This window comes from Octodon degus, unplaced genomic scaffold (assembly GCF_000260255.1).
Source record: "Octodon degus isolate 3935 unplaced genomic scaffold, OctDeg1.0 scaffold00027, whole genome shotgun sequence".
Lineage (NCBI taxonomy): Eukaryota > Metazoa > Chordata > Mammalia > Rodentia > Octodontidae > Octodon > Octodon degus.
In genome coordinates this window covers 14,022,994-14,041,057 of record NW_004524603.1, presented here as the reverse complement: position 1 = coordinate 14,041,057, position 18,064 = coordinate 14,022,994, and the positions used below count along the sequence as shown (strand labels likewise).

The 18,064-nt window shown below is 41.0% G+C and overlaps 1 protein-coding gene across 1 annotated transcript in view; it reads left to right on the top strand.

Annotated features, from left to right (window-relative positions):
- Positions 1-18,064, top strand: part of LOC101589892 (maltase-glucoamylase, intestinal) — a 181,674-nt gene that overhangs the window by 50,622 nt on the left and 112,988 nt on the right. Inside the window, exons 18-31 of the mRNA XM_023712753.1 lie at positions 1,654-1,738; positions 2,464-2,520; positions 3,335-3,459; positions 4,182-4,270; positions 6,474-6,523; positions 7,167-7,334; positions 8,704-8,856; positions 9,170-9,370; positions 12,289-12,443; positions 13,870-14,038; positions 14,299-14,395; positions 15,110-15,222; positions 16,470-16,595; positions 17,961-18,059. Coding sequence (XP_023568521.1) covers positions 1,654-1,738; positions 2,464-2,520; positions 3,335-3,459; positions 4,182-4,270; positions 6,474-6,523; positions 7,167-7,334; positions 8,704-8,856; positions 9,170-9,370; positions 12,289-12,443; positions 13,870-14,038; positions 14,299-14,395; positions 15,110-15,222; positions 16,470-16,595; positions 17,961-18,059 — 1,687 coding nt within the window. The remainder of the gene's footprint in view (positions 1-1,653; positions 1,739-2,463; positions 2,521-3,334; positions 3,460-4,181; positions 4,271-6,473; positions 6,524-7,166; positions 7,335-8,703; positions 8,857-9,169; positions 9,371-12,288; positions 12,444-13,869; positions 14,039-14,298; positions 14,396-15,109; positions 15,223-16,469; positions 16,596-17,960; positions 18,060-18,064) is intronic.

The following is an 18,064-nucleotide window of genomic DNA, read 5'->3' as shown; positions in this document are numbered from 1 at the left end:
TTGGGAAGTTTTCTGCTATTACTTCTGCCCATATTCTTTTTATATCATTTGTATTGACTCCTTCCTTCTCATTGATGCCTATTAGTCTCACATTGTTCATTTTTGCATCGTCTTGCAGGTATTGAATTATTTTTTCCTGCATCCTAGTTGTTTTAAAGAGATATTTTCTTACTTTTTCAGTAGCTGCAATGGTATCTTTCAGGTCAGAAAGTCTATTTTCACTTTCACACAAACGATTTTGCCAGCTTGTGATTGAGGTTTTAATTTCCTGTATGTCACTTTGAACCTTTTTCATAGATTCTATTTCTTTCCTAAATTGTTTATTCAGGGGTTCCATCATTTTTATATTCTCTTCTTTTTTTTTTCAGTGTATTCTTTAGAAGCACTTAGTACTTCTTTGATTATAGTTACCACTACATTTTTTAGTTCAGAAATGATTTCTGATCTGATTTCTTGTATACCTTTCTGCAGTTGATTCTTTACTGTCAACGCTATCATTTCCGAGATATCTGGTGTGTCATTTCCAGTTTCCTCAGTACTAGTGTCTTCTACATTTGTACTGGGTGGACTTGGGGCCTGAGACTGCATTTTATTCCTTCTCTTTGTCATTTTGTATACCACTTTCTTCTGACCTTTGGTGTAGAGCTTGGATAGAGTTATTACCTTAGCACCAGGTCCGGATCTATGAAGTTCAGATTCCTCCAGGTGGGTGTTGTTTGGTTCTGGCTGCTGTGCTCCACTTCTTTCTGCTGCAGGCATTAGAGGTGAACCCTTTGTGTCACTCTGGCAAGATGTTCTGATTCTGAATCAGCTGGGTGGGTCTTGCCTCTATCCTCTTTGCAGGGAGTTCTGCTGAAGGGTTCCCTGCTAGGCCTGCAGCCTGGGTTGAATGAGGATCTGTGGGTCCCGGGTCGTCTCACTCACTTGCAGGGCCTGCGCTCTGGGTCTAATCAGGATCTGGAGGGCCCCAGGTCGCCTCACTCACTTGCCGGGCCTGTGCCCTGGCTCTCTAACCTGTTTTGAAACTATCACATTGCTATATCTTTCTCAATAAAATTAATTAAAAAATATTATTCTACAAGATCTTTAGAATTCCATATCTCTTATGTGGCAGCCAGCAAGCATGTTGGATTTCACTCTGCAAGTGGGCATTTATAAGCCCTTTGTGAAAAAAATATAATTGATTCCATTGTGTGTTGATAGACATGGTCCTCAGGAACACTACTGTGTATTTATTTTATGGATAAGTTTTTGTCATCTCCTGGAATTTCCTATTTAAAAGCAGATAGCTTAACATTGCATTATTTATTATTTTTGTGATAATATTCAGTGCCTTCTTAATAGTCAGCTGAAATTCTAAAACATATTGGTTATCTTTTTTAAAGAAGAATATCTGGAATTGCATCCTTTGACATGTTTCATTATTTATAACACATGCCTAGGAACCTCTGTCCAACCTGAGGGAAGACTAGGAGGGCACAGGTGCTGGGCAGAGTGGATTTTCTGGGGTGGGGGGAGGTGAGGTAGAGGGAGTAGGTTTCACAGAGCCACATGTGGCTGTCTTCCCCAAAAGCCTGTGGGCTTTGCATAGACTGTGGCAAAAGCTGCTGTAGTACTGGCCCATGTTTCAGTGACCTATCTCTTTGGTTGTAGGTTCTATGGAGACAGCAACACATGGGATATACACCGACAGTTTCTATGGGGGCCAGGCCTCCTCATCACTCCAGTTCTGGAAGAGGCAAGTGTTCTCACAGAGACTGATGGTCTGGTTTTGTTGCTATGCTGTCGTCACCCCACACCCTGCTCTTTTTTCTTTTTCCTAACCCATTTCCAACATCTGTGGCTCAGGCACCCCAGAAGATAATGTGGAAGGGTTTTGGAAACTAGCATATCTGATGTACGCTGTCCTCTCTAGAAGGCTTTTTTCTTGGCCACAGTTTTGAGCCAGTGTAAAAGCATCTGTTGGCAGCAGTAGACTGAGGATTGGTTTGATGTGTTATGAGATCATCACAGCAGACAATTGCTTGCTCTGTGATCTGCCAGTGACCAGCACTGACTCTATAGTCAAATGGACTGCGGGGATTGTTGTCTCTACCACTTACTGACCTGTGTGGTCTGGGGCAAGTTATTATGCTGATTTCTTGTCTGTAACAGTAGAATAAGAACAGTATCTCCAATTTGTGGCTGTAAGGATGATTAAATGAACTAATACATGAAAACTGGAATGCTTCCCACACTGCATATTTCATTACCACTGTTCCTAACATTGTTGCATTTGGGATTTTTCCTGGAATTCCAACTTATGACTTCTATTATCTATACAGGAAGAAAGGTAAAAGAAAGTGATGATTCAGTAATTTTATCTAAAAATAGTTAGGAATTTCCCCATAAGGGATATTAGAATATCCAGTTCTTCCCCTCAGAGACTGAGTCATGAAAGACAGTATTTTGTTTTAATTTTAGGGTGCAGAAAAAGTGCTAGCATATGTTCCTGATGCAATCTGGTACGACTATGAGACTGTAAGTAGCTTGGACTTTTCTTCAGCTCTTTCAGACCATAGCTGTAGTTCCAAGACAGTTGTTTCCTAGAGAGAAAAACAGCTATGCATCCCCAGCAGAACTGGCTCAAATGAGCCTGTTATCAGTCACCACGATGTTACATTTATATTTTATTCAACAATTAGTAAAGACAAATGATATAAGAAATGTTCAAGGGGCTCATGGGCAATTTGACATCAGTTAAAGTTTAGATATTTATTCAGAAATGTCAGCTCATATAATTTATTTTTGTGCTTTTCTATAACTGGGACAAAATGCTAGACACCCACAAGTTAAAGGAACAGAGACTTATTTTGGCCCACAGCTTCAGTCCATGATTGGCTGGCTGCAAGACAGAGACTGCAAGGTAGAGGGCCTGGGGCAGGGGAGCCCGGAAGAAGACAGGGAGCAGGGAGAAACCAGGGACAGGAATCCTGCCAGGCTACCCCCGGTGATCTGCCTCTGTCTGGACCCGTGCTCCTAATAGCACGTTCAGCATTTAGATGACAAGCTCACCAATGGCTGAATCCACTCATGAGACAGGAGCTCGTGATCCGGTCACCTTCCAAACACACAAGACTTCTACAGAACCTCAGCATGGCATAGACCTTCTCACAAACTCTCAGCTTGCCACACACATGTTCCTAATTTTTTTCTTTTCTTGTTTGACTGCTTGTGTAGACCGTAATGCAGCTAAGTGGGAAAGGGGAGGCCAGTAGATCACTCAGCACCAGAGGGACCGGTGTAGGTCCCTGTGCTGTCGGGCCAGTTTGTTTGATTTATCTGCCTGCATTAGGGGGGCCAGTTGGGAAGGAGGAAGCAAAACATCGAGATGGAACTTCCTGAAGACAAGATCGGACTTCATCTACGAGGAGGCTACATCTTCCCCACACAGCAGCCAAGCACAACCACTAAGGCCAGGTACAGCATGGCTAGGAATGTTTTTTAAGGGTGAGGGTGAAAAAACTGTCATTTATGTCCCTCTTTGTTGACCAGGGGATGCTGAAACACTATGTGGGCCATGGTAAGCCTGCTCTGTGTGTGTGTGTGTGTGTGTGTGTGTGTGTGTGTGTGTGTGTGTGTGAGTATTGACAGGTGGTCATCAAACTCTCTTTGGTTTTTCCCCAGCCTTTTCTCAGGAAGCTGTTGGTCTAATGCTGCCCCTAGGTAGATTTTTGAGAGGCCTTAATCCCTGGATTTCCATAAACACTCCAAATGTCTAGACATCCAGGATGGTCAGCGTTCTAGTTTTCCTGGGCTTGTTGCCACTTTAGTGTTAAATTGCTCATATCTTGGGAAAACCTCAATTCTGGCCACAGGAGCTAGTTGGTCTCTTTCCATGCCTTGGCCAGTCTGCACACCCATGGTTCTTCATTCTTGCCCAGTTTTTGTAGCAATAACAGTGATTTTGGTGCTCACATTGTCATCTCTGACATGGATATTTATTGCAATGTTTGCGATACTTATGTTTTTGGTGACATGACTGATAGCAGAGAAATAAGTGCCTGCTAATACTTGCTTTGTGTCTGAAAGGAAGCTCAGCCACTTGCTGCTACTTGCTTTCCCATTTGAAATTTGATGGATGCAGGGGGCAACATTTTTGGAGTCCTTTCTGTCACTAAGTTGAATCTGGTTTTCCACAGTCGGCAGAATCCTCTGGGTCTCATCATTGCCTTAGATGAGAACAAAGAAGCAAAAGGGGAGCTGTTTTGGGATGATGGGGAATCAAAAGGTGAGTATTGTTGAGTGGGGCGCTGTTCCCAACCTGCATCTCTGACTTATGGCCCTTCACTTCTGCTGTCCTTTGGCAATGTGAGAAGTCTCCCCACACACAGTAGCAGAAGTCAGCTTTGTCCTGTTTGCTGCACTCAGGAGCAGTGAAAGATGAACCACGTTGGAAGAAAAACTCATTTCAACTTATCAGATGTCTCCCTTTCACCAGCAATCTATAACAGGCTCTTACTTCACTGCCAGTGGTACCTGGAACACTATTTTGCAACTCTCTGTAATTCATTCAACTGTTATGGCAGTATCTTCACCCAAAAGAAGGCAAGGAGAAGGTCCTCTTGTGTGTACACATCCAGCCAGTCTTTCAGCAGTTCTGAAGATCAGGCATCCTAACAACTTTTATGGTTGCAGCTTAGGAAATGGATTTCTATGACGCATGTGCCTAAAAAATCCCTTGGAAGAAAATGTTTTCCAGGTTACAATAGAAAGAGGGAAACACAGGAGTCTGGCCAAGGACACTCTGTTAGTAACCTTGTCATTCTCAAGCTATAGCTTTAAAAAGCTTCTCATTTATTAAAACATGTACTCATGAAATAAAGATTGAGGGGCCGGGGAGATGGCTTAGTAAACGCTTCCCTGGCAAGCGCAAAAGCCTGAGTTCAATCCCCGGTTCCACAAAAAAAAAAAAAAAAAAAAAAGATTGAATGTATTTTTCTAGACAACATATATCTCTTGCTTAATAAGATATATATCTTGAGCCAGGGAGATGGCTCAGTGGAATAAGCACTTCCCTGGCAAGCGCAAGGGCCTGAGTTCAATCCCTGGTTTCTCCAAAAAAAAGATATATATCTTGTTTAATGACATATAGTATAACAATGACCACAATCTAATTAACTAACACACTAATCTCTACCAGTGTTGTACATGAACATCTTTGAACGTCTTCATCGTATAACTAAAAATTTATAACCTTTAACCAATATCTTACCATTTTTTGTTTTCTTCTGTCCCTAACTGATCTAACTGGTATAACTCCTGCTTCTATGAAATTATATTTTCTCAATGGAGATCATATGGTGTTTTTTCCTATGTGTAGTCTATTTTACTTAGTATAATGTGGTCCAGATTCATTCATATTGTCACAAATGTTAGAATTCATTTTCTTTTAAATCACTGTACCATATTCTATTTTATACATGCACACACACATATCCACTTTTCTGCAATTGAATGTTTAGTTTGCTTCCATATCTTGGCAACTCAGGGTTGAAATAAAGAAATTCTAAGAGGAGAAAACTAGGAAAGAAGTTCTTTCATATTTGGTGTGGCAATGTGTTTTTGCACATGATACCAAAAGCAGAGGCAAGAAAATGCAAGCATAACAAATGGCACTACTAAATTCTAAAAAGTTTCTGTATGACAAAAGAAATAGTCAAAATGAAAAAGGCACATATAGTACTGGAAATAATATATGCAAATTACTTACCTGCTGGAGGCTTAACATAAAACATACAGAAGGAACTCTTAAAACTCAGTAATGAGGAAATGTATAACCTGATTTCAAAATGAGCAAAGAACTGGAATAGATGTTTTCCAGTGCATCCACATACCTGGCCAACAGGTATATAAAAAGTGCTACATGTCACTAAACAGCAGAGAAATGCAAATCACAGTTTACAATGAGCTCTCACCTCACATCTGTTAGGGTGGTAGCAATGAAAGGACAAGCGCGCATGGGCAAGGGTGTTGAGCTGCGATGCATCTTTGTACACTAGTGGTGGAAGTATAAACTCATAAAGCCATTATACAAAATGGCATAATATCTTGAGGGTCCTTGAAATATTAAAAATGGAACTACCATGTTCTTAAATTATCCAGTTTCTGAGTTTATATCTAAAATAATTGATATCAGTATGTCAGAGGGATATGTGTGCTGCATGCTCACTGCAGCACTATTCATGAAAACTGAGATATAGAAACAACTTAAGTGTCCACAAATGGATGAGTGAATAGGGAGATCATGGTAAATATATTCAGTTACATATCATTCAGTCACATTAAGAGGAGGCCCTTTCATTTGTGACATCAAGAGTGTCCTGAGGTGAATTTTTTTATTTCAACCCTGAGTTGCCAAGATATGGAAGCAAACTAAACATTTAATTGCAGAAAGACAAGGCTGGTCTGATTTGTCTTTATTCTGCTTTCAGATACTGTGGTCAATGGAGATTATCTTTTATGTGAGTTTTCCGTCACCGAAGTGAGTAGTATGTTTTATGAATCTTAGCAGTGGTCGGTTGGCCATTAGCAAACATGGGTTGTATGTGTATTTGTATTTGTAACATCATTTGTATTAAGGAAACACTTGCATTTATGACTTAACAACTCCTCAAAATTTCACTAGCTCTTCTTTCAGAAGTGACAATAATATTGATAAAAAGTTTTTCAAATATAATTTTTTAAAATGTCTCTGCACATGTCCCTAATATCTTTCTTAGAATATTTTTTCAAAATTAAAATTATTTGATACAATGTCTCGCTATGCAGCTCAAACTTGTAGTGATCCTCCTGTCTCAGCCTCCCCAGTGTTGGGATTACAGGTGTGTGCCACCATGCCGGAGGGCCAATACAGTGGTGTGCTGGGATTCAGTGGGCTGTCATGGCATGCAGTACTGGGGATCAAACTCGGGTTCTTTCACTTGCCAGGCAGGCACTTAGACCGCTAAGCTATCTCCCCAGCCCTTTCTTAGAGATTTTTAAAGTAAGCTTTCAGTCCTTGAGCCCACTTAGTAGAGAAAGCTGAGGCCTTGACAGTAAGGGGAGGATCTGGTGTCACCTGAAGCATTTGAGTGATCAGTGAACCTGTGCATTTCCGGCAAACTTTTGCATTTAATCCTTTGCAGAATCGCTTGGATGTGAACATTTCTCACTCAGAATACAAGGATCCCAATAATTTAGCATTCCAGGAGATTAAGATTCTCGGGACACAGGAACCTGCCAGTGTTACAGTGAAGCATAATGGTGTTCAGACTCAAGATTCTCCTAAAGTCACCTATGATCCTAATCTGGAGGTAAAAGTCCATTTTGCAGAGGTGTTTATTTTCGTGTCCTTCATTGCATTATGCTGTTGTTTCCTGGCAAGTTTGTGTGAATTTTTAAAGACTGGAGAGCACTTCCGGTGGTGGGGAAGTCAGAGGGCTGGGAGAGAAACTGCGAATGAGGAGCTGGCCAGAGCAGAGTGAAGCAGGCAGGCAGCTGCTGAGGATCGGGCTGGGGTACAGGGATCTAGACGCTTATGGGAGATGCTGACAGGCAAAGGCTGTATGTAGGAGCTCCATGAATTAGAATTTTGAAGACATTATGTTTTCATTATATGAAGTTACAGTATACAAATATAACAACTATTATTGAATTCCTATTATATTGTTTAGTGAAATTTTGTACTGTTTCTAATTTTAATGATTTTTTACTATTTTTTATTCTCTTTAAAAAAAGATAGTGTAGAGATTCTAACAAATGCATTTTCAAGAAATTCTTGAAAGACAAAGAATTTCATGCTCCTACATACTAACCACTTATTTAGTTAGGTGATAATGATAAAATCAATTTTCATCAGTTTTATTTAGACCTGAAACTGAACAGCTTGCAGTAAGTTTTCTTGGTGCGTTAACATTATGAGGAATCCTTTGCCCAAGTAATCTTTACCTGAGGTACCTAGGATTCTTGTATTGATCTGTAGAGTCAGTGTGATTTTACTGCTCCAGACAGATGACAATGTTAACTCTAGAAAGTTCTATTTATAGAGCAGTCAAATAAGAGAATATCGTAGAATATGTGAAATATTTGAGTAAGTGAATGGGGATTCAAAAATGATTTTGCATCTATATTTTAAGAAATGGAAGAGGATGGTATGTTAGAAATAAAAGGAAATATGATTTTTTTCAGCTTATCTATTTGCAGTTGATGAACTAAGACCCAAAAATTGAAACAATTTTGTAAATTTTTATGGTAAAAAGGAAAATTGGAATCCAAGTCATATGAATGTTGGTTCCACCAATCCAGCCCCATGGGGGACTGTGGTTTATGGAATGGAGGGGGAGAATGTAAACTTAATCTGGGAGAACAGAAGAGAGCCATTCTGCCGGGATAAAGAGGAAGAATAGGTATTAGGGAGAGGAGGTGATTGCAATAGGTTTCATTTTACCTAATTCTGCATTATAATGTACAAGAGTCTCCAAAATAGCGTTATTTGCTGTTACCACACAATAGTTTGCTATTGTATCTATATAACTCTCTTCATATAAATTACAGTCATGTGCTACTTGGATTGTTGAGAGTCTCATCTGAGGTCTATTTCTTTTCCTAGAAAACATTTTTCAGACTTGGCAAGTCCTCTGTCCTCTGAACATAAATTTCCTTTTAACTTCTGTATTCCTACAGATTGCCATTATCTCAGAAATTAACCTTGTTCTGGGAGAAGCATACACAGTGGAGTGGAGCATCAAAATAAAGGATGAAGAAAAAATAGACTGTTACCCTGATGAGAATGGCATTTCTGAAGCAAACTGTGCTGCCCGGGGCTGTGTCTGGGAGGTAACTGTGCTGACAGTGTTAGTAAAATCCTCTATTCTTCATCTACAATTTCATGAGCACAGGGTGGAGACCTATGTACCTACTTACAGTCCATAGAAGAAGAAAGGGCTTCCAAAGGAAGCTGAGCTGGATGTGAGAGTAGCTGGAATGTCTTTGGGAAGTGTTTTGCTTGGTGATCAGTAATTTAACCCACTAGCTCTACCAAAGTATATATATTTGAATAAGTGATGGGTGGCTTTACCTCCATGGAAAGTACCTTCTTCAGGTCTTTCAGGGAACACATGCTGACTAGGATGTGACATTTACTTTTCAGGAATCCAGCTCTCCTGGGGTCCCTTTCTGCTATTTTGTCAATGATATGTACTCTGTCAGCAACATTCAGTATGCCTCACATGGAGCCAGCGCTGACATCTCCTTAAAGTCTTCTCTTTACACCAGCGCCTTCCCCTCCACCCCTGTGAGCCCCCTCCGCCTGCAGGTCACCTACCACAAGGATGAGATGCTGCAATTTAAGGTAAACACAGTGTATATTAGGTGCTGACACAGTACCTTTTCTGTATCACTATTTTTTTACTAGTGAAGATTCAGAATCATAAAATAGATGTACCCGTTTAAATTTTATGCTGCATTAAGATAACTGTTGATCCTAATCCACAGAGCAATGAGAAATCACTGACAGAACAATAAGACCTGTTATAATATGTTCTAAGAGACTACTATGGTTATTCTGAAGGAAAATAGTTTGCAGAACTAGAAATAGAGTGGGTTTCTTTTTTTAAATTTTATTTTTTTATTTTAGGGAAGGGTCTACATGGTGTTCAGGGTCTCACTATGAGATCAGACTCATAGTGATCCGCCTGCTTACAGCCTCCCACGAGCTGGAATTACAGACAGCACCACCATGCCTAGTCTCAGTTGCCATCTCAGTGTGCCCTGAGGGCGGGGCCAGCATGGCAGGCCTCGGGATCGAACCCCCGGCCCCTGTGCCTGTTGGAAGGCGCTTTAATGCACTGAGCTATTTGGCTGGCCCAAGAAATAGAGTGGGAAGTTAGATGTTATGAGATATATCAGGTAGATGGGCCAGTGAGGGACTGAACTAGAAGTAGTTATAGGAAAGGAGTTCAGTAGTGGACATGTTGAGACCAAGAAGATGGGATTCCATGATTGAATGGTTTTTTTAGTTGCTTTTCTCTTCTTGCTGAGAGAAAGTACACACCACCAAATGTCAAGGGAGAAGAGTTTTACTTAGCTCTCAGTATGTGAAGGTTCCAGTCCATAATCGGCTGGCTTCAAGGCAGGGTGGCATGGCAAAGATGTTCGGTTCATGGCTGTGGAAGACAGCAAAAGCAACAAGAGAGCATGGCCTAGGTAACTCTCTTTCTGCCCCTTATATCATATCCAGCCTACCAGGGTTAGGGCAGTACCAATCCAGTCGGTGGACTGATCCAGTAATCACCCACCCTTGATCCCAGCATGCTTAATCTCAACACTATACCACCAATCAGTCATACACTCTAGAGTCAGCCACCTCCATAAAAGGCCCATCTAAAACTACATGAGGCGTTGGGAGGACAGCTAGACCCAAACCATCAGAGAGTGACTGGTGGCAGCTGGGAGGTGGTTCTGAAGGAAGCTGGAAGACTAATTTGTGTATTTTTATGTACATCTATATGTGGATGTTGACACTGACTGAATTGAGGAAGAGTACATAGTGAGCAATTGCACAGTGTACTATGAGTGTAGTTCTGGACACTGAGTTGGAGGTTTTTGAAATAGTCACTAAGGTACAATGATTTCCCTTCCTTCCATGGTTTGATTACATGTATGGACTAGGGGTAGACTAGCTACTCTTATGGCTACTACTCCATTAAAGTTCAGGGTTGTTCAGGACAGTGCTTTGTCTACTTGATGCTCCTGACATCTAGCACTGTCATTGGGAGATACTAAGCATTCAAAAATTCCAACGAGAGAATAAACCAAAGATCAAGTCACTGGGTTTATCTGGGAAGTTCACTGCCATGTGACATCAACCAGAACTAAATAAGAGATGTTGTACTTTATGTTCGCATCTTCACCACAGCACTGACATGTGTTAGGAACCTAGTTAGTTTAAGTAATGAATTTGCTTTGGTGTCCGGCCTGAACTCCTGCCTCTCTTACCATGTCATCACACTGTACTCATTTGCATCTTTTGGAGCTCACTTCAATATCTTCCAACTTTGTGGTTGTTAATTATTACTAGAATGACTTTATCTTGACTCTTTCATTGAGTTGTCCAAAATAATCTGAGTACCCTAGAGAACAATATTAAGCATTTTCTTCTCTATTATCTCACAATACTCTTATATAGTTTGTTATTGCCTCACATCATCTAAGTATTGTATATAACTCATTTCCCAAGGACATGATTTTATGAAAATGGTATGTAGGCTTCTTCAGTTCATATCCCAAGTGCAGTATTAAACAGAGATATAATAGATACATAAATAATCAGTTTATATATCATTTTTTAAAAAAGTCTATGATCATTTTAATTTAAATGAATTGTTTTAGGAAGGTTGTTTTTTTTTTTGTAAATTGCAAAAAATTTCCAAATACTTATGTACACTCGTGCATATACAAGGTAATACACAATATTTTCATAAATACCACACCAATTTCTGAATGATTTTTCCAATTAACAGGAGTATAAAGTGCGTGTAGGGCTGGCTAAAGAGCTCAGTGGATTAAAGTGCCTGCAAGCTGGTGGAGGGGCCAAGGGTTTGATCCCCAGGCCTGCTGTGCCTTCCCCGCCCCCGGGGCACACTGAGACAGCAGTTGAGACAGGGTGTGGTGACATGCGCCTGTAATCCCAGCTCTTGGGAGGCTGTAAACAGGTGGATTACTTACAAGTCTGACCTAGTAGTACAACCCTGAACACCCTGTAGATCCTTCCCTAAAAATACAAACAAACAAATAAATAGTGTATTACTTTAATAGAAGTCTTAAAAATGAGATAGGACAAAATCATCTTCAACCTATTAAATTTGACATTGTTTCTTGATATGTTGATTAAATCTTAAAATATCTTCAAAGACACAAAAAAATGTAGCAGACTCATTGTCAGAAATATCAAGATTATACTAAGGCTATAAATTTCAGGCCAACCTCATTGCTTAAAATGTTTTGAAGTGACAGATATGTCTACATCTTTATGGTGTATGGTGGTGTTATAGTACATTCCCACATTACAACTGTAAAATTCAGAATACTTAGATTATCATCTCAATCATCTATCATTTATTTGTGATGAAAACATTCAAACTCTTCTCACTAGTTTGAATTATATGGCATATTATTATTAACTATAGTATAGTCATCCCTCCTGTAGTACAACAGCACAACTGACTCTTCCATCTGTGTCCCTACCCCAAATCAATTTCTTCTCCTTAGATATATGACCCCAACAACAATCGCTATGAGGTTCCAGTCCCACTGAACATACCTGGGGTTCCATCCAGCACTTCTCAGAGTCGACTCTATGATGTCTTCATTAAGGAGAAGCCTTTTGGGATTGTGGTTTGCCGGCAGAACACAGGCACCGTCATGTAAGTGGCTTCACGTCTACTCAGGAATTGCTGGCCCTCCTTTCCTTGCCAGTCCATTGTCTGTTCTGATTTGGAACTGCTGATTACCTATGCTTTCTTTGTCAGCCCATTTTCCTTGGATAGATCCTCGTTCAAAGCACAACACTACTGATTTCCTTCAGGTCAAATCTTTTGCATTCTGAAAAAAGTTGTTAGAGTTGTGTGTTTGGAATTCATCTGATCAAAGTTGTTTGGCTGCCTTTGCTGTATTACAGGACCTTCTCTGCTACTATAGGTCCTGTAACTATAGACAGATGAGGCCTTGCTTATCATGACAATCAAGATAAGTTGAACAACAACAAAGATAATTTACAATGCATGCAAAGCAGTTGATATATTGCTAACTACTGGTATTAGTCAGACTTTTGTTGTTGACACTAAACACTTCACATACACAATTTAAAGCAGGAGGGATTTCATTTGGTTCATGATTTTGGAGGATTTAATTCATGGTAAGGTGGTGCTAAGGCAGAAACACCATAGTGAAAAGGCATGCTGAAATAAAGATGCTTGCAGGAACTGGGTTTTATCCTGTGTACTGGCCCACCCCCAAGGCGTGCTGAGACGGTGATTGAGACTGGGCATGGTGGCTCCTGCCTGTAATCCCAGCTTTTATGAGGCTGAAAACAGGAGGATCACTAGGAGTCTGATCTGTATAGTGAGACCCTGTTGACCCTGTAGTAAATACATAAAAAACTAAAACTAAAAATAAAATGAAGATGCTTAGGTTATGGTGACTGACAGGAGGAGCAGGCCAACAGTGCCAAAAAGACAAAAGGTAAATATATAGGACTAAAGCTTATGCCTCCCTGACTCACCCAGATACATCTAAAAGTATGCTTTATTCACCTGCTAGGTATTTTAACACAATCAAATTGATATATTAGGAATAGTAGTCACACTGCTTTGTTTGAAAAATATAAGTAGTCAAGAATATGATAGACTACTGCTTCTAAGACTGGTTAGAGTAGTTATCTCCAAGGTGGTGATATTTGAAATAGAACATTTGGTTATGGAAAATGAGCCACCCATGTTGAGCTCAGGGGGAAAAGAAAATATATTTTAGATAGAGAGAAAGTAAGTGTGGAGGGCAGGTCTGGTGTGGAAAGTGGCAGATAAATTGGGAAGTGACTGGGTTGGTTCTGTGGAAGGCACAGAGAAAGGAGGCAGTGACTTAGAAAATGAACAGAATGAAGGCCGACTCCTGGGCTTGTTGCAAGGATTTCTGTGATTGTTTTAAACAAGTATGTAGATTTTGTTTTGTTTGGGAGATGAACAGGAACTAGTGGAGGGAAGAAATAAAAAGTTCTGTTATTTTTAGCAAGTTGGGTTCTTGAAGGCAAAAGGAGAGCTGAAGTTCTTCCCAACCCACCTTTTCTCCTCACAGCTGGGACTCACAGCTCCTGGGCTTCACCTTCAATGACATGTTCCTCCGCATCTCCACTCGCCTGCCCTCCTCCTACATCTATGGCTTTGGGGAAACGGAACACACAGCCTTCAGGAGAGACCTGAACTGGCACACATGGGGCATGTTTTCCCGAGACCAGCCCCCGGGGGTAAGCACAGGACCAGTGGGATTGGCCTTCCTTTCTCTTTCCATGTGTTGTATGTGTGCTTCTTTTGTGTGTCCTCAGGCTCATTAAGAGTGGTTACATTGTGCTGTTACACAAGTGGGCACAATGTTGGCTGGCTTTGTTTCCCGTATATTTAACTTATTTCTTAGAAAAGACAAAACCCATCTTAATAAATATTATTTGTTGGCTTTCTTAATCAGTCACAGGTATTCTAACCCCATTTTCCTTTTCCCATTTCTCAGTACAAGATGAATTCCTATGGTGTCCACCCCTACTACATGGGACTGGAGGAGGATGGCAGTGCCCACGGTGTGCTGCTGCTGAACAGCAATGCCATGGGTAGGTGGTGCCAGCATTCTTTCCATTTTTGTGTCAATATTAACTTGTGGGAAGTGTGTCTTGTATTTTATTTAATCCTTTCTGTTTATCCTGTTATTTAATTCTAGTAAAATATGATGACAAGATTTAACCTCTCACTGTGGCCAAAATTAGGGAATAATAAAACTGGGTCTGAGATATCCTGGAAGGCAGCTAGAATGAGCTGACTAAACAACTGCAGTGAATTGTGGCGCTGTTGAAGCTATAGGTCAGAACATTCACTCTGGAACATGAGGATATGAAGATAATTTGGATAGTTTACAAGAAACGACTGGAGAATCAGAGGGAGAGGGAATGAAAAAGATACGTAGAAAGTGGTGAAATGTAAATGTAATCTATGGCTGAGCTAGTAGTATTTATCACTGTCAGTTCATGGAAGCAGTAGCATTTCTGCACCTTCTTGTGAGTCTTATGCTATTCTTAAGTAAAGCTATGATGGTAATTTTAGAGAAGCAGAATCACTAAACAGATAATCTGGCAACATGGAACACCAAAGCAAAAACATCCAGGGAGGGGCCCTATAGACTTTTCTTTTATTTTCTTCATTTCTATGGGTAAAGAATACAATATCTGCACCTAATATGTTAAAATGAAAGAGAACAAGGCACTGGTTTCAGGGATAATTTTCCCCATGAAGTTTTCCACTTTTGTTGCCATTTTTTTTAATCTTCTCAGATGTGACATTCCAGCCTATGCCTGCCCTGACATACCGCACCACGGGGGGAATTCTGGACTTTTATGTATTCTTGGGCCCTACTCCAGAGCTTGTGACTCAGCAGTACACTGAGGTAGGAGGAAATCCATTTGTTTATCAACTATGTATGCAGTCCATTCTATGTTCCAGAACCTACATTCATTCATGTAAATCTCGATTGGTGACTGAGATTGTTAATCTTTGGGCAGGCATATTATAGCATCAGGTGCAAAAATAATTTCAATTAACCATTATATTTACAACCACAATATTTCAGAGTAACAGTATAATCATGGTCCCAGAGGTGGAGGTGGAAGTGGGGGTAGTGGTAGAAGTTAAGGGTAGTGATGTCGGTGGTAGCGATGGTGCGAATAGAGTTGACAGTTCTGATAGTAATGGTAATAGCATTGGTAGGAATGGTTGTATGGGTTGTGAGTGTAGTCATGGAGTAATTGTAATGCTGATGATGGGAATGTGATGATGGAGGGATAATAGTCACTTTGGTACAAATTGTAGTGGTGGAGAGGTAATGGTGTTAGAGGTGATAATAATGGTGTTGGTGATGGTGGTGGTGGTAGTGATTAAAATTGGAGGGACAGTGATACTGTTGTTGGCAGTCATGGTCACAAGGCTATGAGTATGGTATTGGGGTGGTTGAAGGATTAGTGATGGTGGTGGGGGTGATGGTGTGGTTGGTAAGGCTGAGTGTGGTGATAATGATAGTAATAGTAATGGTGGTGATAGACTGACAGTTGTAGTGATGGAGTGATGAAGTTGGTGAATGGCAGTTTTAGTGGTGATGATGTGATGGTAGTGATATTGGAGGTAAAGCTGGTGTACAGTGCTGGTGATATGGGTGGGTTTGTGGCAGAAAACACTTTTTAATATCATATGTCACCTATTACTGCATGTCAGACCACTTTATGCATGTTAACTCATTGAGGTTAATTAAAACACTATGTGACAGATATAGCTATTATCTCCAACTTACAAGTGAATAAACTAAAGCACACAGAATGTGCTTATCTTTGTCCAAGGCTACATGGCTAACAGGGTGGTGAACCTGTATGTAATCTCATTCATTGTGCCTCTGGGTTCTGTGCTCTTAACCAGTCAACTAGACCAACTCTAGAAGGTAGTAAAAGCAGGTTTCTAGAATTCTTAGGGGAACTGTAGCGGGATGACTTCCACTTATCTCATGGTTCTACATATCCTCAGTATATCTAGGAATTAGAATTTGTTGATTGTGTACATTAGGAAACTGGAAAAATGTTATTACTTCATGGATAACTTCAGTCTGGCTTCGCTTCCAAGCATTAATATTTTCTGTCCATTTCCTAGATGATCGGTCGGCCTGTGATGGTGCCTTACTGGTCCCTGGGGTTCCAGCTGTGTCGCTATGGATATGAGAATGACTCTGAGATTGCCAGCCTGTACGATGACATGGTGGCTGCCCAGATCCCCTATGTATGTATATCAATGTCTTCTTTAGAAGCAGTTATTAATTCTTTTACTGCAGTGTTTTCTTCAGATTGGGTTTCCTCCCTATGTTTCTATAGTTGATTCTTTACTTCAGATGCTATAAGTTCAGAGAATTCCTTTTTTATTTCAGAAAAGAATTCCGCTCTGAGTTCCTCTATAACTTTCTGCTGTTGCTTATTTACTATCGATGCTATTAATTCATACATTTCAGCTGAGCTAGTGTCCTCTGCACTTGTTCTGGGTGGGCATTGGGTTTCCTGCATATGTTTCTGCATTTGATTCTTTACTGCAGATGCTATTAATCCAGGAATTTCTTTTTTCATTTCCAATCTGAATTCCTCTATACCTTTCTGCAGTTGTTTCTTTATTTCAGAAGCTGTTGATTCATTGATTTCAGCTGTGTGATTCCCAATTTGTTCTGTATTAGTGTCCTCTGCACTTGTAATGGGTTGGCTTGGGGTCTGAAATTGCATTTTGCTTCTTCTCATTGTCATTTTGTGTAGCACTGTCTTCTGACCTTTGTTGTAGAGCTTTGGTGCAGTTATAACCTTAGCACCTGCTGAAGTTCAGGTGCAGATCTACAAAGTTTGGATTTATCCTGTTGTTCCTGGCTTGGGTCTGGCTGCTGTGCTCAGCTCCTTCCTGCTGCTGCCCTTGGGAATGATCCTGTTGTGCCCCTCTGGCAAGATGTTCTGCTCCTGGATTAGCTGGGTGGCTTTGTCCCCTACTCTCCCTGCAGGGATTGCAGCTGCAGGGTTTCATTCCAGGCCTGTATGCCAAGTCTGAGCTGAGTCTGGAGGGGACAAGGTAGAGTAGGGGGGAGAGGAAGCACTCCCACACACTCATTAGGCCTGGGCTAGGGCTGGATCTGGGGGTCCCCGGAATGTGGCAGAAATTCTCACTCGGGTAGGGTGGGGGGGGTGCTGCAGAGTGGTGGTGGGGTCCCAAGGGTGTGGAAGAGGGTCTAACCCACACTGCGCCTGGGCTGGGACCAGCAGGTCCTGCCGGCGCAGTGTAGCTGGAAGTTCTCCCACACACTTACCGGGGCCTGGGCTAGGACTGGATCTGGGGGTCCCCAGAACACCTCCCCTATTGTATGTATAGGCTATGTGTTTTAGCTGTAAGATCTTGTAGCTAACTGAGATGTCTCTCTATCTGGATTTTGCTTTTGGAGTTGAAGTTCAACCAAGACACAAAGTGCTTTGTCATAGAAGAATTTCCCAGCATCCATATCAACCATTGCCAGTCTTGTGAAACCTTTTATCTGCGCCATTAGTATTGGATGGTTGCTCCCTTCTGGAACTGGATTGTACCCCCTCAGCTCCTCAGTTTCCCTGTGTCCTTTCCCAGGATGTGCAGTACTCAGACATTGACTACATGGAGCGGCAGCTGGACTTCACCCTCAGCCCCAAGTTCTCTGGGTTTCCAGCCCTGATCGATCGCATGAAGGCCGA